The 26,961-nt window shown below is 42.5% G+C and overlaps 1 protein-coding gene across 1 annotated transcript in view; it reads right to left on the bottom strand.

The window, feature by feature from the left end:
• nxn (nucleoredoxin) overlaps positions 1-26,961 on the bottom strand; it is a 70,196-nt gene that overhangs the window by 978 nt on the left and 42,257 nt on the right. The window contains exons 2-7 of the mRNA XM_085430441.1: positions 17,372-17,489; positions 13,019-13,152; positions 10,147-10,247; positions 9,911-10,017; positions 8,605-8,784; positions 7,942-8,066 (exon numbers count right to left, since the gene is read on the bottom strand). Of these exons, the coding sequence (XP_085286567.1) occupies positions 7,942-8,066; positions 8,605-8,784; positions 9,911-10,017; positions 10,147-10,247; positions 13,019-13,152; positions 17,372-17,489 (765 nt within the window). The remainder of the gene's footprint in view (positions 1-7,941; positions 8,067-8,604; positions 8,785-9,910; positions 10,018-10,146; positions 10,248-13,018; positions 13,153-17,371; positions 17,490-26,961) is intronic.

Genomic DNA, 26,961 nt, shown 5'->3' with positions numbered 1-26,961 from the left:
GGGAATGGTTAAGCTACAATCAGGGCCTCTGGTGGGCCAAAATGACACAAATCTGTCATTGCTTTGACTAAAACAAGCCTGTGATTAAAATTGTAAAAAAAAAAAAGAAAAAAGTTTAACAGCAAAATCTTTGCCTTCTCCATCCTTTCACCACATGTTTCAAGTTTCAAGTCTTGTCACGTATAGCATCCTGACATTACAGCTTGGGATACCACAAGAAATTCCATCATGATGGAGAGGAAAATAAAAATATACAAATATATAAAGTCTTTGTTCCCTGTAGTTTTGGGTTGCTGCGAGTTCTGAACATTCTGTGTAGTGAATTCAACATTTTTTCTTTTGCATGACTTCAGTTTTACACCTCATTTAATTTATTGCACAATGTGACAACTTCAGTCTCTAAATTATATATAAAAAAAAAAAAAAAAAAACTAGAAGAAAATATCCTCTATCGAGGCCAATGCATTTCAAAAAGACAAGTAATCTGGATTAATGCTACACCACCAAGTGTAAGGTTCAGCCTGGAAGTTTTAGCATAATTTTGGTGAGTGGGCAAATCTTACATATGATTGGCTCAACATGAGTAATCAGTCCAGAAGTTCTCTCAAGAACTGTCAGCAGTTAGAACTACCGGTACATGTATATTAGTACTTCAAACATTTTGTTTTCATTGCTAGTTCGAGCTAAACAAATCGAGTGCTTGCTGATGACACTGTGCGCAGCGCTCAAAAGATGCATTTAAAAAGTGTAAACAGGCTCACAGTTTTATTTAAAAGGGGCTGCAAGTGAAAGAAGACTGTGAATCCCAACTCTGCTGCAGCATAAACAAACAGCTAAACCTCTGGTGTAGAAATGTCACCTAAAATGCCTGAAAATGCCCCACAAAGATCAACAGGATTGCAAGTGATGCAGTTCTGTACATGGCATGGGGATTCTTGTTGGGAGATAAGAGGGAGCTTTTATACTGGCCACATTTGCTGACATGGCATTTGAAGTACAACCAAAAACCTGGAGGAGACACTCTAGACATTTCCGTACTCCACAGCAGTTCACACTTCAGAAAACGAGGACAGCGCCCTGCACTTGAACTATGCCACGCTATAAAATCCAGAACTGCTTGGCACCATTTATTAATGCACACTTCTTGAAAGAGAATATGAGAAACTCTTCTCTGCCATCTTCCTGCAGGCGGCCTGCCCAGGGAGACCACAGAGCCGCTCCTTAGTCACACATCCTGCTGCATAGAAAGACGTGAAGGACCCCGGTGGGTGTCCAGAAGCATCCTTCCTTTATCAAAAGCTCACCCACATCAGATTTGACTCCCATCGCAGATGTTAGCGGGAGATGGAGCAGTGCAGATTTGAGAGAGGGTGTGTTAAAAATGCATTGCTGCTGGGTGTATAGTGGGGATTCCAGTTTGAGTTCTTTCCAGTTATTTTAAAACAGCTTCACCATTTTTTTAGCCTGAGGCTTGATATCACCTTTCACCCCTTAACAAGTCAGGATTACAACCTCTGTACCCAGAGATTATAGATATGAATCACTACGGGGGGGAAGGAAGCAGCAACTTTCAAACAAGCTTGAGAGGGCCATCAATTATTGAGGCTGAACATGAAATCACAGTTTCGTAATTCAGCTTAAAGTTCCAGCCACGAGCGCTTCGGCAACCGGCATTCCTGCCTGGACAGAGATCCATTATTCTCGGTGAATGAATTTCATGTGTTGGGTTTAGCGAGGTCACATAGTTCTCTTAAATGCTTACAGCTAATATACTAATATCATTTGCAACATTTTCCTCATCCTCATGACACGATGGCCCAGCTTCTCCTGAGCTTAGCTTGCTGGCTTGGAGGGAGAGCCTCAAAGATTAAAGATCACTTCCATATGGCAAAGATTTAGTTTCAAATGCAGAACATACAAGGAAAGGCCAGAGGGTGGCACTGCAACAAAGAGCTGGACTTTAAATATAGGCCTCTGATGCTGTTAGTTACTGATTTATGTGACAGAGTGAGTTAAGTGGAACAAAGTCAACGATATCGCAACTTTGGAATGATTTCCTGCTTCATGTGATACTCCTCGAAGTTCAATTTGTTGTCTCTTCTTTGTTATCAGAGGATCCGCAGCTACTCTTGTTAAATGGATCAAACCCCACAATGAGCCCTCAGACTTTTCATTAAATAGCTGCACCGCTACCTAAAAAGGATAAGTATGCCAAGATGAAGTCTGTGACCTCTACTTTGCAAAACTGCTAACAGATGGAACAGATGAATTGAAGTGTGGTGTTTTGTTATAGGCAGCTAACTTCCTCTGAATAGACCATTTTATTATGCTGCAAATCACCGTACATTGACTACTTAATGCTCACAGATGTAAGCTGTCACTAAGGACAATGTTGTTACGAGAGAAATACTGCTTAATTCTCCGACTACAAATAAAAGCTCTTGCTTGCAGGCTCACTTGCAGCCATACGAAGCGTAGATTAGAGATCATCTGTAAAGAAACCACAACGAGAGAAACTCCAAAATCCATCAGTGTGACCTTTTCAGCATTTTTGATATGAGAAGATGTAATCTCTGCAACAGTCTTCACCTCCGTGCATATATCCATCCATCCATCCATTCGCTTCCGCTTATCCTTTTCAGGGTCGCGGGGGGCGCTGGAGCCTATCCCAGCTGTCATAGGGCGAGAGGCAGGGTACACCCTGGACAGGTTGCCAGTCTGTCGCAGGGCTAACACATAGGGACAGACAACCATTCGCACTCACATTCACACCTAGTGGCAATTAGGATTATCCAATTAACCTATCCCCACAAGTTGCATGTCTTTGGACGGTGGGAGGAAGCCGGAGTACCCGGAGAGAACCCACGCAAACACGCTTCTCACGAGGTGCAGTCATTTCAGAGGGGCCCTCTGCAGCTCAGCCGAGAACAAAAGAAAGAAAAAAGAAAAAGACAAAGGGCCTCTGCTGTAACCCAAACTCACAGCTGTGATAAGGCTCAGCTTGTGTTTACCGTGTGGGACCTGCTGGGCCGTGCCAGGCTTGTTCTGATTACTGATACATTGTGGCATTTCACAGACAGACATCGACCATCTGATAAGGATTCAGCTGATAATGATGAACCCAGCCACTCGCTCCTGAGCTGGGGTTGTGTCCATCTCACAGGTCACCTTTGATGTCCTGAGAAAAAGTCGTCATTGTCATAGATATATCTACCTTATACTGCTGAAATTTAAAACATTTTTACGTGGTGCACAGATAAATAAATAAAAAAATCCAACAGATTAATTTTTCTACACAGTTACAGTTATAGAAATGTGCAAAAAATTTCAAAATTCCAGTATATTGATTCGCCCATTTCCCATTTTCCCTGCAAAATGTAAAGAAATGAGGGGTGTCTCAAGACTTATACACAGTACTATGAGATGGGAAAAAAAGTTATAACTTAAACTCTCAGTCAATGCAATAATTGTGTTCCATTAGCCCAAGTAGATTCGTCCACATAGAAACGTCTGAAAACACTTACGTCCCAGTACTGCGCATGCGTGAAAAACAAGAAGCTTGGACCTGCCTCATTTCTGTCTGTCGTTTATTTACTTTCTTGATCTTTGAAACATCGCGACAAAATGTTGAGTAAAAGCACCGAGTTTTTTTTAAATGGACTAACAATGAGTTGGAGTTGTTGCTGCCAGTAACACAAAAGTACAAAATTGCAAAAGCGAGTGCTAGTTAAAGAATTTGAAGAAAAGCTATCTGGAGCATGTACTGACTGATATTAATCTTTAATAGGGCTGTTAAAATTGAGAGCAAACAAAACAACTGCTGTATAATGCCCTCCGCTATCTTGGTTTAATTGGTCACATGACTGCATCATATGATTAACATACGTCATGTTTTAGTTAGTTTTTAGTCTCCGTTTTCGCTGTGGATGGGAGGCCAAAACTGAGAGAAAACGATTAGTTTTCAAACAAAAATGCATTAGTGTGGACGTAGCCAGTAGGGGTGCAACAATACACAAAATTCACAGTTCAGTTCGATACTTTGGGGTCACGGTTTGATATTTTTTCGATACAAAAAAAAAAAAAAAAATGTTCATGCCTTTTTAATTTGTCATTTATTAAAATTATAAATATATATTTTAACTCAAAAGTACAGTTTTTAAATGTAATGTTGCTGAAACAACAAAATAATAAAAAAATACATCTATCTGATCGAGAAATCACTCATCTTTGGAAAAGAGAGTTTATTACAGAGAAATGGCTCTTTCCAAAATAAAAGCTATACTATACGCTTCTTCTGGGCTATATTCTCAGCAGCATATTAAACATATCAGGTCCCCATAAGGAGAATCATGTGCTAACGGCTGTCTAAATGACTCTGGTAAAGTTTGTAGCATGTGTGCTTGTTGTTTTTGTCTGCTTCCACTTGTCTTTGCACTACGATGATGTCGGGTGAATGTGCAGTCATATTCGTTGTGTTCCCACTAGTGCTGTCAGCGTTAATCTCGTTAAAATGACATTAACGCCATAATGCCGCAAATCTCTGTTAACGAGTTACCAGGATCGCCCCATGCGTGGGGCTGGACGGAGTCAACACGTTAATGAGCAAACTGCGCTAACGCACTACTTCCCACCAATGTAATTGAGCATTGCATGGCACATCGACATACTGTTTTACTTTTGTCCATGACGTGCTTACCTTCAGGGTCATACGTCACATGAAAACCAAAATAGTTCCAAAGGCCAGATCTGAATGAAGGTGGGGGAGGTTCAAATTGCCATGTTGTAAGGAGCTTAGCTTCTGTCTTGCTAGCTTGCGCTGCGCTCAGTGGATCTGCGCTTGACAGTGCAGCCTAGGCGGAGTAGTCGAACGCAGATTCACTGAGCGCTCAACACAGACAGCATCGTCAGAAGAAAAGTTGATAAAATAAATTAAAAATTTTGTGTTGTTCAATACATATGTGTACCGAACCGAAAGCACTGTATCGAACGGTTCAATATCGATATGAGTATTGTTGCACCCCTAGTTAGCAGCTAACAAGCTAGATAAACACACAATCGCTAAATATCACAGGCCTTTATCTTCCTTTTTGATGTTTAGCTGTGTGCTTTGTCAATATTTGCATGAGGTCATTTTCTGCAATGCCCGCATAGATAAAATACTGTTCCTGTGAATGCTTACATGCTTACACACATGGTCACATGTAAAGTTACCGGTCATCCATTTAGAAACATGGAGGCATAAGATCGAGCTTTGGACATCTCTACTACAGCACAGACTTTCTCACAACCCAGAGCCCTTGTCTACATCGCTGAATGAGACCTGCTTGGGTCACTAGCTGGTAAGATAATTAAGCATAACCCTTCTGACTGGCCGGTTAGGTTATTATATCCCCACTTGTTGCTTTTGCTTGACACCTCACCGCAGAAACAGAAAAAGCAATAACAAACAAAACCCCATATACATTTGTTACTAGCTAAGGCCATATAACAGTAGAGTGCCTTGGATGGCCACTTGAGGCTGACCCCAGAAATGAACCCACTGTGCAGGTCATTTTTTTAAAAACACAAGTAATCTCTTTAAGATTTTATTAAGGCAAAAACCGAGGCATTAACCTCGAGGGACCACCACTGTTATACTATTGATCTGTATAAACATGTTGGACCACAGTATGACCTTGTCTTTCCACTAACATGATCAAAATGTGCATATGTGAAGCATTCACATTTTACATTAAAACATAATGAATGCGAAAGAAACTGTCAGTGTGCTATGATTTGAATAAATGCAGTACCAGAGTGGTTATGAAACCCACTATAATCTCAAAGTCAAAGCAATCATCCTGTTTAGGGACACGCGCACACACACAAATCAAGCAGGCAAAAACAAAGCTTTGAAGAGCAGAATCACAGTCACTTCTGGCTGCCACAAAAGTCTATTAAATTCTTATGTGACTGGATAATACCGCTCAAGTTCATTTTGCATGCAAGAGCCAGAACACAGCAAAAGTTAAAGAACAAAAGATCTTTCATTCTGCGATTATAAATCAGTATACTGTACTACCCTGTGGCGTATGTTTTTTTACAGTTGGGTAAGAAGATCCTGTATCATTCAGCTCAGACTGGCCTCCCCCCTGAGGGGCTGCCAACATACTGCTGTCTCATGGACACAGAAAACCCAGCAGCTGGTCTGGCAGAGAAGTGTGTGCCTACCAGGGCACAAGCTTAGCTGAAGGAGCCCAGAGCATGGAAGCTTCACAGAATGCCTGACATGGGAAGCGATATCTGACGCAACCCAGTCTGGAGGGGGAAACCTGGTGATTTCATAGCCGGCTGAGCTACAGCCAGGAAATTAGACCTGCACTACATGGATGTAAAAGTATACGGCTTAGCATGTGTTGCTCCTGAATAACCGCAAGCTCCAGTGCAACAGCGTTTCTTTGTGTTTGTGCCAACATTTCTTTGACCTGACACATTTAACACGAAACGCTATCAGTCCAACTCGTGCTTTCCTTAAAACTTAAGCTTTTCTAGGTCTGCGTACATGTGCCACTGATATTCCAAAGCAGACAGAGTTGAGCTGCCATTTAGCACATGTGCGAGACATGCAGCTGAAACCAGAGCCTGCTTTTGGGCAAGTGACACACCAGAAACCAGTGCCGTCACCCCCAGATTGAACTGGGAGGAAGGCTGGCTGGAGGACAGAGTGTGGGGGAGAGGTATCTAATCCGGTAATTATGTCTGCTGCTGCACCAGTTCTGGAGAGGTCAAGGCAGAACAACACAAGATAACAAGTATTATGAAAACTCCACGGCTCATCCCACACGGGGAAGATGTGGGAGGAGATACTGCGCAGATAGAAAGGATGATTTGTCAGTATTGTGAGGGAGAGCGCTGCCACGCTCTGCGTCTACCCATCATGATAGAGGCGCACAGTTGAATTGTAGGTCATGGATGGGACTGAATGCCTCTCTTGCACATTCAAGAACAGGGCCTCAAATGCTTTAGTAGCCACTGAAGTTGTGGAAATATCATCTACTGCACATATGCACATGTTCTAAAGTTTAATTTTTTTTTAATTGCAAAGTCAAGGTTGGTGTGGCTGCCCTGACTTTCTGAGTGGAAAGTTTGACTGAAGGGGGTGCTAGAGTGGAAAATTCCAACTGGTAACTCTGGATTTCTCAGTTCCCACTTCAAATGGAAAGCAGCATCAGAGATTACAGAGCACCCTGAAGCCTGAGCTTTTGGCTCATGGGGATTACTTGTAAATAAGCTGACTTCATTACTTGAAACTAATACATCCCCTTAAATACTCAAATCCAAAGCAGCTAAAATTAATTGTTGAATATAAACATATATTGACATTGTCAATATGCAACTTTGTGTTTCCAAAGTTTTTCCAGAAAACTGACTCTTTAGTAACTCACAGCAGTCACACGCAGTTAGCAAGCAGGTAGTGAACACCGAGCAGCAGCAGCAGCAGAGCCAGATGTTTCCCCACAGTAGTGGGTAGAAACTGCAGAAGGGCCAAAGTGAGAAAGTAACTGCTGGATGTGGTCAAAGACAACGTGACAAAAATAGGTGAAATCCTCCTCTGGATAGAATACTGTTATTTGCCGAGAGTCTGTTTTTGTCTAACCTGTCTCCACCTCCTTAAAAACAAATCAGAAATGTTTGGAAATGTTTGTTTATGCATGTCGCTGTGTTATTGCACTGGCATTTTCACTATCATGTCTGTATCTGCCTCAAAACCCCCAAACCAAAACAAAAAGAAACCAAAAACACAGGATCGCCTGAGCTGTACATTCAAAGACTAAATCATCCCGAAGCACAGCTCAGGTAGAGCAGGATGTTCAAACCTCCCCCCCCCCAAAAAAAACAAACAAACCCCAGCTTATGCCAGTTTTGTGTGAAATGGTATTTCACTCTGTCGGCTTATCTCACCTCTCCAGCCACAAAGAACAGCAGCGGCGTCTCCTCCTCCTTCGCTTTGTACTTGGCCATGAGCTTTTCCGCTATTGGTTGAATCAGCTCCTTGGCTGGCTCCAATTCACCTTCCTCCTCAGCGTCTGCATTAACCAGGAAAGAGAAACAGAGCTCTGTTAAAAGCATGAAGAAGCCACATGGGAGAGGAAAAGACGAACAGATGAGTGAAAGTAGTGGCTGCAAGGATAGGCAACTGGAGGACAGATGAGTGCAGAGATGAAAGAAACTACATGTACAGATGGTCCTCAGTCTTGTTGTGCGATTTGGTTTGGCCTCAGGAGACACCAGGGTGGTCTCATATTTTGAGGGTCATCACTTTGCACTCTCAAATTCTTTTCCATGTCTGTTTCCTCTCTACACCTTAATGTCTAAATCATTCAGTGCCATTCACTGGAAAAATTATTTTCTTTTTTGCATTAGCATTCCCGTATTAGCATATAAATAGATGGAAACCGTAAATACTACATGAAGCATTTCCCACAGCATTTCCCTCTGGGACCTTTCGCCATTGGAAGAATTTTCCGCAGTGTCTGACATTCAATATGCTCTAAATAAATGCCACTTCATTCAGACAGAGCCCCATGTGGAACTTCGCCGAATTATAAAGCCTCAGCCTCTCACCCACAAACAGGACGAGGCAGGGCCCTTCGTGGAGCTGCACGGCGTTTGACTCGCTGAGCTCGAGCACGGGCCGAGGGTGCCAGGGAAAGAGCCGGCACTCTGGGTCGTTCAACACCTCCACCCGGCCCTGTCGCGTGATCATGTGACCCTCCGTGTCCAACAGAATCAATGTGGGAATACCTGGAATGGAGAAAGATGATGATGATGATGAAAGGAAGAGAAACATAGGAGGGGAGGAAATGGGCAAAAGCCTGGGAGGTGCTATGGGTCGTTTCCTTTAATTATCGCATCATGACGCACTCTTTTCCCTTTCACAGTGAGATTTTTTTTTAAACCTCTTTTTGGGGATTCTCACCTCCCTCTAGCTCTGTCCGTTACCCCTCTGACAGTGCTTTTACAAGCCACCCGCACCGTGAATACAATCCTTTATCAGAAACAGACACAAATCAGGCAAGCAAGCAGCAATCAGTAAATTCCTGTCTGCACATGTGGACTGAAGTTAACTGAGGTGGGGGAAATCAGAGACTGCAGGGGTTTGAGTGAGTGAGTGTGTGTGTGTGTGTGTGTGTGTGTGTGTGTGTGTGTGTGTGTGTGTGTGTGTGGGGGGGGCAGTGTTAACTCGTCCAGTACACATTCCTCAAATTCTTTGCAGGACAGGCCGACGGCCAGTTTTCGCTAACTTCATCCAGAGTCATCCACTAACACACTCGGGAGGAAGGCACGGCACTTCCGCACTGAGACGGTAAACTGGATAACCAGCCCACATTCCCCAGGCTGCAGGGCGATCTGTGTTGCTGTTTTGCCCGCCCAACACAAAGAGCTGTCAAGCCTTCGTGCCAGTGTTTCAGTATGTAACATAACCAAGTTTGGCAGAGAGAAAAAAAAAATAGATATATCCCCTTTCTGCTCTTATCTTAAAAGGCACACTGTACTCAATCACATATACATATTTTTTCCTGATCTGTACTGTTATTTATTAGATTTTGAAGAAATTGGCCTTCTCTTGAATGTGATGTAACTAAAAGGATCTTGACTTGTAGCGCTCAAAGTGCCAAAACTGAATAAATTAATAAGGAAGAACTATTGTCTTCCTGCTGTTTACATCTGCCAATAAAAACAACAGCGTAACTAACCAACACTATCACTAGCATCAGCCTCTTATCACAGGGAGATGATGGATGCTTTTCTGCCTTTTGTGCAGTGATGCGGTTGGCTGCAACTCTCAACAAAGCAATGGATAAATAGCATAACAGGCCAGGAAAAACATGCCTATTCAGCGATAACGGTGATGGAGCTGGTGAAATACCTTGTATTCCGTATAGTCTGTTGAGCCGCGATCGCCGAGCCTCATCTGAATAAGGCACTGCCAACCATGGCATCTCGCTGAAGTACTGCTTAAAGGACTCCTCTGACCTGAGCGGGGTGGAGGGGAGAACCGAACAGGAAGACAACAGATGCTGATTTCTTGGTTTTAATAACAACAAGTAAGCAGGGACCCAGTTGGGTTCTTAACAGGCAAAAGGCAGGTGCAGTGTCGCTCACCTGTCGGCGCTGACGAACACTATCTCAAACTTCTGGCCCGACTCTTTGACGGTCCGATACGATTCCACCAACACACGAGTCAAACTGCGGCACGGTGGGCACTGAGAGAGAGCGAACGAGTGAACATCTAATATACACAGTCACAAGTGATAAGGTGCTCATTTCCCAGGGTTTTTCCCCAAAACTATTTTCCTCTTTGCCGCCAAACACCTTTCCACAAACTAGTAATTCTGTCTTGTTTTGTATCCAGGCTGTTTAAAACGTTAATCCCGAGGAATACTCGAGCTTAAGAAAGTATTTGCTCTACTATGTGTTTAGAGCGCCAACGCTATCCAGGCAAGGGGGAGCGGTGGTATGGCTGGCATTACGATGACATCAGAGCACCATGACAGTGAGAAGCAAAACAGACTAGTCTCAACTTCCAGCCTCTTTCCCATGCTCTGTTTGCTTCATATCTGTATTTTCTTTGTTTTCTCTGCTGTGAATACATAATAAAATAGAAACGTAATATTTAAATCAGCTTGAACAGTTACAAAATGCATGCCACATGTTTGCATGGAGTGAAACTGAGGTTAAAATGATTTCAGGGACAATAGATTTTCTTCTCTTCTCTCAAACTGTACTTATTTAAACATTGATTAGCTGATGAACGATAAGTAATTCAATTAATGAATGCAGACTGCTTCAGCTAAGAAGCACAAGGACAGAAAGTACCAAAATACACATACATATACACTCATTACCAAGTACACCTGTTCAACTTCTCAGTAACACAAATATCAAATCATACAATCACATGGCAGCAGCTTTGTGCATTTAGGAATGTAAACATGCTTAAGACAACCTCTTGAAATTCAAGCTGAGCATCAGAATGAGGAAGAGAGGTGACTTTGAATATGGCACGGTTGTCAGTGCCAGATAGGCTGGCCTGAATATTTTAGAAACTGCTGATCTGCTGGGACTTTCCCACAAACGCCTTGTTGATGTCAAAGGTCAGAGGAGAATAGCCAGATTGCTTTCAACTGATAGGAAGGCAACAGTACACTCAAATAACCGCTGGTTCTAAAAACGGTATGCAGAAGAACATCTCTGAAAGCACAACACATAAAAACTTTGAAGCTGGCTGAACAAAATTAGACAGCAGAATATCGGAAAAAATGTTGTCTGGTCTGACGAGTTTCCAATTCTGCTGCAATATTCAGATGTTATGGTCAGAATTTGGCATTAAAAACAAAACAAATCAGGAAAGCATGGATCCATCCTGCCTTGCATCAATGATTCAGGCTGCTGGTGGTGTCATGGTGTGGGGATATTTTCTTGCCACACTACGCATCATTTAACATCCACAGCCTACCTGAGTATTATTGCTGACCATAATCATCCCTTTATGATCACAGTATACCCATTTTACAATGGCTGGAGACTAATGTCTCAACATTAGTCTCTAACATCTCAAACTTGTTTCTTGAACATGAAAATAAGCTCACTGTACAGTACTCTAAAAGCCTCCACAGTCAACAAATCTTAATGCAGTTATGTGCAGTACTATCATGGCTGTCCAGGCAACAAATCTGCAGCAACTGTGTGATGCTCTTGTATCAAAACGGACAAAGGCGACCATTTTCCACAAAAAGGCTGAATGCACTGGCCCAACTTCGACTCTAGCCTGGAGCCTTTGCTCTGTGTCTGCACCACTCTCCTGCTTTCTCCACTGTCCTGTCTAATAATGGCAAAATGCCCCAAAATAATTTCTCAAAAATGCCAGATTTATTGCTTGTGTCACAGTGACTAAATCTTTAACATACACACAGTAAGCACATTCCCTGTAAATATGGATTAATGCCATAGCTGCTTCAGTTTCCTTCCCTGTAAATATGTTGAGGTATTTTTGCTAGACTTAATTACATATCATATGTCTAAGGCTCATCTCATCTTCCTGTTTACTAAGTAGAGAAGCTTAAAGCTTCCTACAGTGGCACTTCATCATATCAACACAAAGGGACGTTGGGACAAAAGCACAAAGTATCTTGTGTAGTAAGTGCGATCTTCCCTTATACCTTACAGATATAAACACTGTATAAGTGTGTTCATCGCTCATTACACAAGCTTGTTTTAGTACTATCGTGATAACACTAAAGTTTTCTCCCACTACAAGAGAAGGTCACGCTGCATGTGTCTCTGCCATGGGGCATTTAGGTCCCTCTGACAGGAAGGAGGGAAATAAAGTAAAGAAAATATACTATCAGGATGCCAAGGCAAAGTGCTGGCATTTCGTTTTTGTGAGACTGCTTTAGTAGCAGATAGATTTACACGAGTAACCTGGGGACCCTGGTGTAAAACACCGCAAATAAACTCCTGTAATTGCTTTTTGTGACTTGTCCTTTCAGTTTTATATGGCTTTGGGGTTTGCGCCAGCATTCAGGCGTCACCATTCTGAGCAGCCGGTATCTGAGGCTACGGCTCTGGCAGCTGCTGCGCCGACTGGCTTCGGCAGCTCGCGCTGCATCTCATCAGGAACAGCACAGCGATGATTTAACGCCTTCCATGCATCGTGAGTCATGACCTTCGCTGGCTATCGGCAGCGGCAGCAAAGAAAAGAAACAACGGTGTGACGTCTTTGGGGTGTGGTGACTGATCCACAGTTGGTGGTGAAAGGACTGATGGAGATCGTCAACTGCTGTAATGTAAACAGTCAAACACAATGGAGTCTCGCTCCTCTCTCTTATCTGTTCCTGCCTCTTCCTGCTCTGCTGTGCTGCCGCCGCTCTTTTTTCTCTGATGTCTCAATGTTTTCACAGAGTCAGGAGCCCTGAATAGGAAAAAAAAAGAAAAGAAAAAAAGATGGGGTCCTCTTTGTCTTCTCTCCACTCACCCAGTGTGCTGAGAAATACACTCCCACATAGTGTCCCTCCAGAGAGCTGCTGTCTGTTGTCTGTCTGTTGTTCCTGAGCAGAGGTCCTGCCACCACCTCCGCAAATGGCTTCGGGCCCCAGGGGAACTCCAGGCCTGAGAGAGGGTAGGAAAGCAGAGGGGGCAAAGAAAGGGGAAACATGGGAAGGAAAACGAGAGATTATTGCCATGCTAGCGGCTCTAAGAGTTGCTGTGTGGCACTGATTTGAGCTAAATGCCAGTATTTTGTTCCATACCAGTGGAGCAAGTGCAACAGAAGATGATGACGCTGTGTTTTCATAGGTATTTGGCTGCATTCATTATTAATAACATGACAAATTGTCCACTGTTGCACAAAGCTTTAACTCACACTTAAAACTACAATAACTCACAGTGACACTGTTAGGATTTCATGTCTGGGAATCATGAATATTTACAAAACATCACGGTAATCCATCTAACAGCTGCTTAGATACTGAAATGTGGACTCAAGAGTCACACTTCAGCTCAGCAGAAGACCCACAGACAGCTTTTCTGTGTCCGTTAAGGGTGTCACATGTCAAACCACCACACACAGTTGTCATTGAAATATGTTTTTAAAGGGCTGTTTTGTGTTTTCTGCTTTGAAAATATGCACGCATGTGAACACACACACACACACACACACACACACACACACACACACACACACACACACACACACACACACACACACACTTAAAGAAAAAGAAATGTCGAACCTCTTAAGCAAATGAAGGCTGTCAGAAATACTTCCCTCCTGCTCTCTTTCACACTTTTCATTTCCTTTTCAAGGTGTTTTCATTGTTCCCGGAGAGCTCTGGAGATGCATTTGGTACAGCTGAATTAAAGGGGGGGTGTAATCATAAATAAAAGCTTGTATGGCTGGTTCATAATGGACTCTTTATGTGAGCGCTGTTGTCCGGGGCTTCATTAGGCAGGAACGACACGTCTGCACTGCGCTGGCGCGGCCTTTCATTGTTGTCCTGATTGTAAAAGTGCACTCCATCTTTACGCTGCAGGGCTAGTCTGCCACCACTCAAGTCAGGCCTTTCATCGACAGTGAAAGGCAGTGGGGTCCCAAATTGTTCACCCGCCCCTCCGACTGTCAGCATACGCGAACTTTTTGCTGCCCTTTACCTCTCCCAGCCGTAGCTGTTGCACCTGAATTGATTTGTCACATTAGGAACAGTCCACAGCTTAATACATCAAATTTAAAAATCTGATGTTTAAAAAAAAGAAAGAAAGGAAAAAAAAGAAAAAAGAAAAAAAAAGCACAGCCTTTTATTTCAAAGAGATGCAAAACTTCCTGAAGTGCTGGTGGCTCTCTTTGCTACTGAAGCCACCAATTTAATATCTTCTCAGCTCACATCTAGTTAATGAACTGTGGAAATATCACTGCAGGCCTGGACCAGCTTTCATTAGACAGACAGTGAAATCTGTCACAGTCCTCACATGGCTGCTATTCTTCCCTCTCACATGACACGACACCATTTTTTTTTTTAAAGCTGACCTAACAGGCTTTGAAGAGGCAGCGTTTTAAAATATTGAGATCGTCTCAGCCACAGATGGGCGCCCTCAATACAGGAAAGGAATGCAAGATCACTCTTGTTAATTCTCCATCTCCACTTCAAAGTGCAGAAATTATAGGTTTCAAAGACGAGAGTGTGAGACATGGACACGCTATAATATTCACACGGCACCATAATTATAGCGGCATTAACTCAAACACGAGGGGGGGGGGGGGGGAGTTATTGCAAAATGCTTCAGACAAACGCTGAATGATGGGACTGGGCAAAATATCCACAGTAAATCCTCACCAGGAATTTGAGGTGTGTGTTGTGTGCGAGTTAATGTGGGTCTGACCTTAGTTACTGCACTCATTACATTTTGGTTAACTTAAACGACTTATTTATGGTGTGAACCCAATGTGGTAGGCTGGATATTCTTATTGCTTATAAAACTAAGAATTTACATGAAGAATTTAAATGCACATTTTCAATTAGCAGATAGAAAACTGAGTGAAAACAGAAGTTAAATAAATAAATATCTCAAATTGTTACGCTTGGCTGTGGTTTACGTATAGATAATAAATAAGTATTTACAGGAAGCATGTGACATAAATTTGAATTAAAAAGATGACACTGCAGAAGAGAAATCAAAACAAAACAACATGATTGGTGTGAACCATGACACAGTGAGGTCACTAGAGAGGAAAAAGAAAATCATTGTGATTGCTTTGGTCACCTTTAGTTTTTAATGGTGAGTGATAGCAAAATTGTAAAAAAAGTGCAACGGAAAAATTGTGTGAGGATTAGTAGTTTGCAGATGAGTCACCGTCTACCAAGCAAAATGACAAATAAAAAAAAGCAGGTGGGAAATATGTATTTTTGGTATAGCACCTTAATTGCGACCAATTTCACTTAGCAGCTGGCAACAACACCTCGGCAACCACCTGGAGAATACGCTTTGTTTTTTTCCTCCCTTGTTACCGGTAGTTTCCGAGGGCCTAGAGACACTGACTGATCTCAAGGACGGTGTGATCTTACACATCTCACCTTGCCAGAGGATATAGCAAGTCAAGTTCAGAAGTCATACTAATTGTGTAGTATTTATTTCAGTCCAATCTCTTGGACGGACCCCGTGTACTCCTCACTGGTTACCCAATTCTCACCTGTGGTTGAAGTCTTGTTGTTTACCCGGGCTCAGGATTTAGAGAGGGTCTTGAATAGTAGTTCTGTGGATGTAGCTTGGAGTGTAAAAAGTTCTTTGCTTGCTAGATGAGTTTAAAGGGGGAAAAAAAAAAAGAAAAAAAAAAGAAGACGCTATATAAATTATAGTCCATTTACCACGGACTAAACTAGAAGAGGGTAGGACATTAGCTAACCAACCTGAAGGTGTGATTTGATGAGTTAGCCAGTATAACAGCACGATGGTGCATCGATCACCTCACACCAAGAAAGTTTGAACCTGTCCAAAGACGTGCTTGCCAGTTTCTTGGTGGTTCTAAAGTAGTTCCTGGTGTGATGGGAAATCATTATTGAGGTGTTTATGTTAGTAGTAGAAGTAGAAGTAGAAGAAGAATCATATTTTTATTAAAAAAGGTGTTTCAGCATGAAATCATCCTACTGTTACCATTAAAAAAAGATAAACTGTCCAATATGCAACAAATAAAGAGAAATTATTAATCTTATGACTTTTATACCTATGGTTTTTAACACTGGAAAAGATGCACTAACAGGCAAGGAGAGTGTTTTTTTGTCATTCTTGGGTTAAATCTCATGAGCTCAGTAGGAGGGTATGAACAGTGCCCACGTGCAGTGTGCAGCACTGGAACAAATCCAAGCTTGAACAGCACTGGCCTGTGAAACTATTCTGATGTAGGGGCTAAACCAGGTTGTTAGGAGCTCCATGTTCAGCTTGTGCACACTGAACACAAAACAATCATTACAAAAAAAAAAAAAAAAAAAAGCCTTTTCACCCCCTTCATAAAACCTCAGGTGAAATCATTTTTAGAATTTGATACAGTAACCTTTTGTAAGGCCCAAGAAGGTGTTTGGTTACTATATTTGATTTAAACTGTGTGGGAAAGAAACAGGAAGATGCCAGCTGGGCAGTTTTAACAAGACTGAAAGGGTTGCCATCTTTAAGTCTAGCATCCAACATTTCTAATAACACCATAAATACATTTACATATTTTCTCTCTTCCCCATGAGGGTTTGTTTTTCCACCTGACTAAAGAATTTACACGAGCGACTGTTTATCTTCACCGTGAAGATATTTTGCTCATGCATGCAGCATGTTTTTCTTCACATGCAGATAGAAACTTAACATCTTCTTATCTTGAAGTTTGCTATTCAAGTTGCTCATTCATACCCTTTTGCCACAGGGGGAATTTTACAGCCCAGCTGCTGCCATTTCATGAGATACATTTGGAAGTGACAAGTGTTACAGTAGAGAAGATAGACTGGTGTGAAGTCAGTATGCAATTCTCAATGAGTTATGCTGCTTGCTTATTACTCTCAGCCAAGAGTGACTGATGATTGCTACCCACCAAGAATTCAGCGCGATAAGCTATGACAGACAAACTGTGCGAGAAACTGATCTATGATGTTTGTCCTTTTGACCCTCAAAACGTCTTCCCATTACCTCATTAAACAGTCATATTTCTAGGGTTGAACTGGGGTTAGGGTTAACCATTCAGTAAAGAGGATTAGAGTCAGAGCTTGAGGTTAGGAAATAAAAATAAATCAGCCACATGGTTTTACTAATATTGTGGCCTGTGTGTGTGTTTGTAGCTCTAGATGCTTGAGCTCACCTTTGGGGTCATCTCTGACCACCAGCAGACCGTTTCGACACACGATCTTCCCTGTGGAGGCGTCCACAAACACCAAAGATGGGATACTGGTTACCTTATACTTGTTCCACAGCTTCATCTGAAAGCAGAAAAAAAGATAAGGAGTGGTTGGAAAATACTTCAGGGAACAGATTTGTATCTAATTCCATTTCCAAGCTGGAAAAGCAGCACAAAACGGTCTAAAACTATGTGTTTAATGATGCAATGTGTGCACCTGGAGTACTACAGTGAAAACAAATGTTGATGTATTTTATTTATTTTAGCATAAATACCTCCTCTGTCATTTAAAATAAACCCTATGGACTACAAAAGCAGAATGAAAATAGTAGGAGAGTGCAGGCAGCCCTGAGGTGAACTAGCACAGATGTGCTGTCCCTGCGGCATCATGAATAACAGTAAAAGGAAGTGCGCAACATAAGCGACTCATACTTTTGTAGGCTTTCATGAACGTTCATTGGCCTTAAATTTAACCATAATACTTTCCTATATGCCAAGATGATATTAACCATCTCATAAAGCCAGATAAGACCCTTTACAGACAGATCTGTGTGTGAACTGACGCTATTCATCGAGTTCAGAGATCAGCATAGTCCTTAACATCAAAGAGCAGATCAAGCATTTTCTGAGGCTCACTTTCCATATCAGAGGAAGAGTCCTACGCTGTGAATGGAAAATAGCCCTGTCTTGTAAAGAGCAGCAATCATCCCTGTGCAGCGCTGCTGCTTCAGCATCTACAGAAGAGGAAAAGGTTCTCTTTGCTTGAAAACCTGAAACCAGCTTGAAAAATTTAAATACAGAACGGAAAAAGAAAATACATATTATAAAACATTTTTAATAAACACACACTGCGTCTTCAAGGTCAAAATATAACAAAACACCTTTGCTGGAAATCGTGTATCTACTGAAATATAGTCAAACTAGAGCATTGAGTTCATCTTTGAGATATAAACACATACTTTGCTTGCTGTCATAAATTATTTCCTGCTGCACAAAGCTAAACACTTCTAAACAGTCAAATGAAATGAGCACCGCTCAGTGCGGTAAGCCTGGAGTTTGCTTACTGTTGAGCTCCAGGCTGATGAAAACCTTTTGTTGCACTCTTTGTGAAAACAGTGACTTCACTGCCCTTTGGTTTTATCATCACTGTTCGTACAGCAGTGACACCTCACTGAGAGGCACTGCACATTGTTTTTACTCGACTGCAAAGTGCAAAAGACACACAGACAATGCTTGCTAGGTGTAGACGTAAACATGCAATGGAATCGCAAGGATATTGATATTTTTCCCCCTCACATACAAGGTCTTGAATAGTCAAGCCCCGATCCTACTTTTAAGACTAGGTTTAAAACTTTCCTTTTTGATAAAACTGGATCAGATTACCCTGAATTCTCCTTTATGTACGCTGTAATAGGCCTAGACTGCCGGGGACTTCCCACGATGCAGTATTTCTTCTTCACTCACCCCTCTCTGTGCATTTAATCATTGGTTATTATTAATCTCTGGCTCTCCTCCACAGCCTGTTCTGTCTCCCTTCTCACATCACCAACCAGTCGTGGCAGATGAGAGGTTTCTTCCTGTTAAAATGGATTTTTTTTCCTTCCCACTGTGACCAAGGGCTTGCTTATAGGAGTTCATCGGATTATTGGGGTCATCAGATTGCAGGGTCTGACCATAGAGTCACAAATGGACCTGCTGAGGAGATCCAACACTATATTTCTATTCTTTATGTTGTTGAAGAGTTTTGTTTTAGCTGCTGTTGGTGTTAATACACTCCAAGCCAAGAAGTCTTGTGCCTGTTACTTCAATCAGCAGCTACCGCCGAGTAGGTTTCTCTAGCAGGTCAGTATGCTCTTTGCAGCGCTGATTTATTATGATAGTTTGGTTGAGAGACTGATCATACGTGCGATTGTTTTTTCATGCCCCCTTGTTAACAGCATAGGTCAACCGCACGACCTTCCTACGACAGAGGTCAGACGGTTTGTTCGCTGGACAAGACGACCCGGAGCCTCTCAACTATGTCGGTCTGGAATTCCCTCAAAAGCAAACTTCAGTGTCTGCCACAGTCAACAGCTTTACCACACACTTCATGCTCTTCTGGAAACTCAATCTCTGCTCACAAATTGATGGGGTTAGAGGCATTAAGTGTGACTGTCTCCGAAAGCTAGCAGCACACTGCTGCCTCTGCACAGCCATTTCGCTCTGCTGCTGTCATTCAGACTGATAATGTCAATTTGAGAGCCAGATTTAGCCAAAGAACAGAGAGATGAGAGAAGAAGATTTAGAGTGGTGCTGCACTGAGGTGGGCAGCAGCAGCAGAGTACAAAGAAAGATCTGAACATCCACTTGGAAACAGTCTTTTCAGTACTGAAATAAACTGCTGTTGGACAACAGAATCTCACTGGCTTTGGCGATAAGGCCACCTTACTCTGAATGCTTCACAACTTTAAGAGTTCAGCAGTAAATATTGGTCTTGTGTGTCTCTCCAATCCATCATCTAGATGATCATACAGACCAACACATGACAGATTCACGTGCATCCTCTGAGATCGTGTTAAGATTCCTGAAGTGCAGGGATGCTTCTTGCAGGAGTAAAGAAAGAAGGCTGTGGACTGACTGGTAAGGCTCTGAAATTTGTCCAGCAGCCTCCGACACAAAACCAAACCCTCCTCTTTGTATTCCCACCAATCCACAGCATCCTTGAATCCTTCTGATGATTTGGCCGCAGATCAGAGTAGCCCAGGATGTTAAATCTTTCAGGAGATTAGATCTGTCCTCAACATGAACAGGCTGTTAGGATGGAAGAATAACCTTGTAACGACAAAGGATGCGCACACCCGAGTCAAACAAACAAGCAGAACTCAGCCCAATTTTAGCACCTTGACAGAAAAGTGGGAATCATGTATATCACAGCCGTGTGTTGAGCTTTTCTTGTCATCCACTTTAATCTTTCTACAAGATGTTGGCTTTTGTAGCAACCGCTCTAGCCTCTTTTATCCTCATGAATAGAAAACATGAGGATCATATGCCTCAGTGATCTATTTTCACCCCCTCCCAAAAAACACAGTTTCATTGTGCAGAGGTACAAGCTATCCATTATAGCTCAGACAGTAAATGCACAAGCTGACATGACAGGTTGTGAAACCCCCCCCCCAAATCTTGTCCGGTATTATTTAGTCTGATGTTCAACAAAAAGCGTCCTTATGTTTCACTTTGAAGAAAAGAGAGACGAACACTTGTTTATTGTCTTGGCAAGATTAAGATGACAAATTATTTTGTCAGTCAGCTGCCTATTAGAACCCAAAAATTGCAGGTCCTCATCCAGTCACCTGAGGCTGGCTTGAGTGAATCCCCACAGACTCGTGTAACAATGATGGGAAAAAGTAGGATAACAGACCAATTTAACACTGTAACAAATAAATTAACAGTTAAATCTGACAGACACAAGTGGCCAAATACGAGCAGTCTACCAACTCTGTTGACTGAACTGCACCTGAACTGGGTTTGTGGTGTTGTTGCCTCCCCCCCCCCCTTTTTAAGATTAATTTTAATACATCTATGACACAGACATGGCTTGCTATGTAGTTAATTTTATTAGCACACCATCCAAGAAGTCTGTGCTCCAGTTTTGATTAATAAAATCAGGCATTTTATTTTTATGTTGCTTAGCCATCTGCTTCCCGAGTTTTCTACCTACATTCATTTTGCTGTCCCCATTCTAGACTATGCTGAAATACTACATAATACTTTTTATGGATGCAGCTTGCAGTCGTGCTAAGGTTAGCATTTAACCCTGTCGTTCAAGCACAGTGCCTTAAAATGTGCTTAAAAATGGATCTTAAAAAAATAATAATGGGGGGGTTACAGAGGCTGTGTTGATCTTCATTTCCAATATATTGTTGTCACTCTTCATCGTGTGTCTTTTTTCCTCCAGACGGTTTCCAAATTATATCAAGAGTGCGACTAGCGTTTTTACAGTATGGTGAATGGAAGGGAATAAACCTGTGGCCACTTCCTGTGTGTCTGTGTTTGATTGTAAGCTACTACTCATTCCAATCTGACTCATAATGATTTAAGAAATATCCAGCAGGGTAACAAATCATTAAAATACACATTACTACTTCGCATACTTAGCTGTATGATTTTAAACAGACTCCTGCTGCAGACATACATAATCTAAAACAAACAGTATAGCAGTGGCCAATTATAAGGTAAAATGTGTGTAGCCTGAATGGCATCAAAATTGCATGCCACCATTTCTAGTTTTGTCTAAGGGGGCCACTATTCATTATCCATATCAACAGACTGGATAACGATAGAGCCAAGCAGGAGGATTGGCCATAGAGTTACACAGTGGTTTAACTATGCCAATAGTTCCTGCAGAGAGGCCACAAACCGCTAAGACTCAAGGGAGCTGGAAATCCATTCTAAGAATCCATTTACTCTCATGCAAACATTAGCCTCGCTCTACACCCTGTGCTCATCATACTAATTGGATCACGCATGGCTGCGGATTCACATCCAGAGAAAGAGCGAATCAGCCCACTGAGGTGGGGGTGGGGGGCATGTGTGCATGAATATTCCAGGGTCGGAAATCTTCCTGATCAAAGAAAATCCTGATCCTTTTTAGATGTTATTTGATGGGATCATTGACTGCATTAATTTATCTTCCTGTATCCATCCTAGACTGAGTGAAAAAGAATCAAAGGGAAAAAAAAGGAAGCCGTGAAACAAACCCAATCCCATGAGATCCACATTTCCGTGTTAAATGTCATGCGTGGCGATCGCTTTCATGCTGCTTTGCACTGTTGCACTTTATGGCAACTTTCTGCACTTAAAGACCCTCAATGCTCTGGCTTCTAAAATCCACACACATCTGCTTTAGTTTTGACTTAGTCCCCCTTTAAAACCCCTGTCCTGTCCTGAAATCTGGCCTCAGTCAGTAACTGGTGGGCCTCTAAACAGTGGCTATGGAGGGGAGAGTGTCACTCTGTTGAGAGAACTAGAGTGGAAGAAATTTCTCTGGTCAACATTCCCAATTCATCTCTGGTTATCTGAGCTCCATCTCCTCACAGATCTGCTTTCACTGGACCGGTTTGGCCTGAGGCGTCTGCCAGACGCTCCCATTGCTGCTTTATTACATCTGTGCCACTACAAAGGAAAGCCAGCCCTTTACAACAGAAGACATAAGAGATATCATGCTGTGATGTTGATAGCAGCTCAGTTCTTCATCTTTGAGTATTATGAGGGACAAATGGGGATAATCAAATTGATAACGTGTGAAAACGGAAGAAAAAAAAAAGAAAAAAGGCCGAAGCTAAAATGTAGATTTAGCGAATTTAATTGAACCTACTTAGGAATTCTCAGTGGTGTTCATTGTCAGGCTAAAAACCCCTTATAGGCGCTTGACTCATCTCACAGGGAATTTAGTGGCATGATTTATTGCTGGGAAAAAGTGAAAAACAATCCTTTCCACACAATTAACAGTAAAATGAAACTGTATAATTTCCTCTGTATACTGTTTTACAATCGCGGCCTTTTCAAAATAAAAATAAATACATTTGTTCAATGAACAGATAAGAATCAAGTGATCGATGGCCTTCCACTAATCGTTATCGTTAAGTGCGTAAAGCCATTTGTTCAGGAGGTTATCTGATGGACAGATCGCGGCCCTTAAGGCATGTTCCACAAAACCCATTTGTCTTTAACTGGGACCGTTTTATTGGAAGTGCATGCGGGAGGTGTGATCTCCAACCATAAAGATTTACTGTTAAGGCCCACAGGAGAAATCAGGCTGGACTGGACTGAACTCTCTATGTGCTCTTTTATTATTTTTAAGAAATCAAGCCATGACCCGTGCAACATGTATAACGTCATTGCTAAAAGGACTCAAACTAACATGTTTGTGCACCACAGCATCAACAGGTCATTCGTCATGTGTCAGTTTTGAAGGCAGCTTGCAGGTTAGAATCTAAAACACAGCGATTTTTTCTCCCCTTCTCAGTCCTCAGGTTGAAGACAGATGAGAAACAAGCTTCTCCTGCTTGCTCCCTCAGCTCCTACAACACCGCGATTCCCTTTTGGCTGGGGCCCCTGCAGCCGGCTCTGGCTTACATTCCTCCATGCTGCACCCCGCCTTTGCTCAATCTGCTCCTGAGGCTCTCAGCAACTGCCTGTATCCACTTCAAAACGCTGTTGCTGCTCTTTAGGGCTACAAAGAAAGCCCTCCTCTCCCACTTCTCAGCCATACTTCAGCCCCTCACTACACCCGCTAACGTGTGTTACTCAGAGCTTCCATCTGTGTGCCTCTGACCTGACTATCGCTTTACCCAGTCGAGACTCTTCAGTGCTGCGGCTCCCCTGATGGGGAGATGCACATTTAAAACCCTGTGACAGCTGCTGCCCTTTCTCTGTGTGATGACGGATCTCTTAATACTCCTCAGCTTCATGTTGTTTCGCATGTGTGTATCGTTCTGTTCAACATAAAACATCCTAAAAGAACTGCGATTTCATTTTTATGGGATTACTGCAACTCATTCTTGCACAAATTTGAAAAAGTTATTAACCAGCTTTTCCATTTTCTACCATATTACACCCCCCTCCCCTCCCTTGGGTGTCATCTATATTTCTGAAATACAAAAAGTACAGGTCACTCTCTCCAGGCTGCTCCACTGTGCTCATTACAGAGCTCATCATACTCCATAATACACAGCCATTGTGATGAGCAAATGCACTTCTCCCAAAAATTGCAGCGCTGAAAGCATCACATCATGTCTCTTCAATGCAAAAGTGTTCCTGCTCTCGTCCATTTCACTAATCCTGTAACATTTTCCGGCCCAACCATTTCATTCGTGGATCCTCCACAACGCAGATGGGAGACACTGGCTAAATTGCGCCCCCCCCCCCCCCACTTTCTTGATAAAGGCCCTCCTTGTTGCTACAGCAACCATCCCTCCCTTCCCCACCATGAAGTCAGGGCATGTCACCAAGTGGCAGACACTTTTTGGGCTCTTGGTTAATAATTCAGGGATAAATAAGCGGTTTTGTGAGGAAAACAGGTGCCAGAATGTCAGACTGCTTTTGGGGAAAATAAACCAGCAAAAAAAAAAAGGAAGTGAAAAAAAAAGAAAAAAAAAAAAAAGACATGAGTAAGTGAGAGAGAGAGGGAGGCGTTTTTTCTTTTCCCCCTGCTTCAAGCCTTATGTGGAGGCACAAAAACCCTGAATACAGGCTCCAAATCCAAACGTGGACCTTGTGTGGTGAGAAGTTTTTATGTAGTAAAGAACACAATAGGAGGGGGGGGGAGCAAGGGGTGGGGGGCATTGTAAAGGAGTAAAAAGCCAGGCTCAATAGGTATCTGCAGCATTGTCTCTCCCCAGGAGTGGGATTGCCCCTGAGGCCTACATTCTGCAAAGGTCAAAGGTCAGGGCTGCAGGGGGTGCATTCTTCCCTCCCACTCGTGTTTTTAAACCGACCCGCCTGTCTCCCCTGCCTTCTATAGCAGTTCCGTTTTTTTTTTTTTTTTTTACTGCTCTGCATCCCTTCCTCATTACGACAAAATACAAGCCTAACAAACACACATACACAGGCACACGCGCCTTCCGTGTTCGCACTAATGTGGAAAAAATGTAAATTGCATCCTTGACTCTGCTTTAGTCACCAATCGTTGCTAAACTAACCACACGCAAAAAGGCACATTTGTTTAAAAGACGTCATCCAAAGAGAATCAAATTAAAAACAGTCACCTAGGCGCTGCTGTGAGATCATCACATGATTTAACGAAGCCATTTTTGAAGACTGCTGATTAGGTATCACACTCTTTCACGCTCCTGCTTTGTTATAAAAGACAGAAATGACAGCTTTACAAAGAAGGGATAGCACGCGCACACACACACACACACACACACACACACACACACACACACACACACACACACACACACACACACACACACACTTATGTTAAAGTGACTGTTTTATATAGTAAAGATTTTTCTTGCATAGCACTTAATACAGCTTCCAATTAAGGGGAAAGATTTACAACAAGATAGTCTAAGCAGACCAAATTCCCATATTTCTGCACCACCTTTCTACTCTATGCAAGTTGCTGAAATGGTAGCGACTATTCCTTGCAGGTTAATCATTAAATTCAGCTGAAAGGGCAGCTCAAGTGCGCCGTAATGATTTGCCCCCACACAGGACGACAGAAACTCATTGTATGAACACCATGACATGATTTCTCAGGTAGTTTTAGCTTACAGTTAACTGCCCTCAGCCTGCAGGGTCTCAGACACACAGAGATGATTTAAAGCTGGTCTGGCTCTGGACCAGCTGGATCGGTTACCTTAGTGTGACCCTCTCAAAAAAAAAAAACAGGGGCATTATGCTCTCGCAGCGATTGGCCACCTCATGACTTGGAAAGCTTGGTGCATTTTGGGATTTGAGTTCGTTTCAGTGTAAAAAAGGTAATTCAGCATGTACGCTCTCAGAACTAATCCAATACAATATGGAATGATTCAAATAAAGTCATGAAAACACAGGAGAAGCAACGTTGTATGGGCTCATTAAATCAGCCATTCCATATTAATAACCAGACAAAACACACACAAGAAGAAGATTTTCAGCACAAACAGCATGTGCCAACGCATGTGCTCTTAACGCTTACTGCTCAATTAGCTGCACTCGGCAAATAGACCCAGAGCAGCCATGCATTAATTCTTCCCATAAGGCTCCACATTACTGCCTATCTGGCACCCCAGTTTCCTGGAGTGCTGGTGGAGTTGGGGTGGGGTGTGGGGGTGTTGGGCTTAGACAGCTTCCCTGTTGTGACCTCTGTTTGACCTCACGTTTAACTCCCACCACCACCACTCCTCCTCAAGCTCTGGGAAGGCTTCCGGAGCCGAAGCTCAATCCGCGATCCAATCACAACACAACACATTAATATTTATGGAAATTTAAAGGGAGCATTTCAGACACATTATCAGCGTTTTGTGAAGAATAAGGGTTCCAAACACCTTAGACTACAGTCCAGCTAATAACACATTCAGGTGGGTAGTTGGCCCAAGCAGTGCATTTATTCCCCCTGGTGCTTGCATATTTGGCCAAATTTACGGAGAGGATAAACTAAATGCATGCTATTATAAAGGCATGTTTGATCACACAGGAAACTCCAAATTACATGTAAACATAAAGGTGCACTTGAAGTATCATAATCTCATAATTTACATGCCACTCTCTGTGATTTCTACTTGCATATTTGCAGCTCAACAAACACGTTTTGGCTTTAAGTGAGTGGAGGAGATGTGAAGACAGTCGTTGGCACGAAAGGAGGTCAACATGGAGTGCAATTTCACAAGCTGAGTTTGAGGTAAATATGCTATTAATGGTCACATAAGGGAAACCCATAAATTGATTGCCTGGGCCGGGGCTGTCACATCCTGGAATTTTTCTCCTGAATTTCAGACTTTATGCTCAGAGTCAGGGACCTCTATACCACTCAGGGATTGAGAGTTCACTTAAATCTCAAATTCCTCTCTGAACACATCTAAAAATGC

The sequence above is a fragment of the Copadichromis virginalis genome, linkage group LG14, assembly GCF_057382275.1.
Source record: "Copadichromis virginalis isolate Kocher_CV1m ecotype Utaka linkage group LG14, C_Virginalis_male_GT1.1, whole genome shotgun sequence".
In the NCBI taxonomy this organism is placed as follows: Eukaryota; Metazoa; Chordata; class Actinopteri; order Cichliformes; family Cichlidae; genus Copadichromis; species Copadichromis virginalis.
Note: the sequence above shows the minus strand (reverse complement) of the source record. Positions and strands in the feature narration are given on the sequence as shown.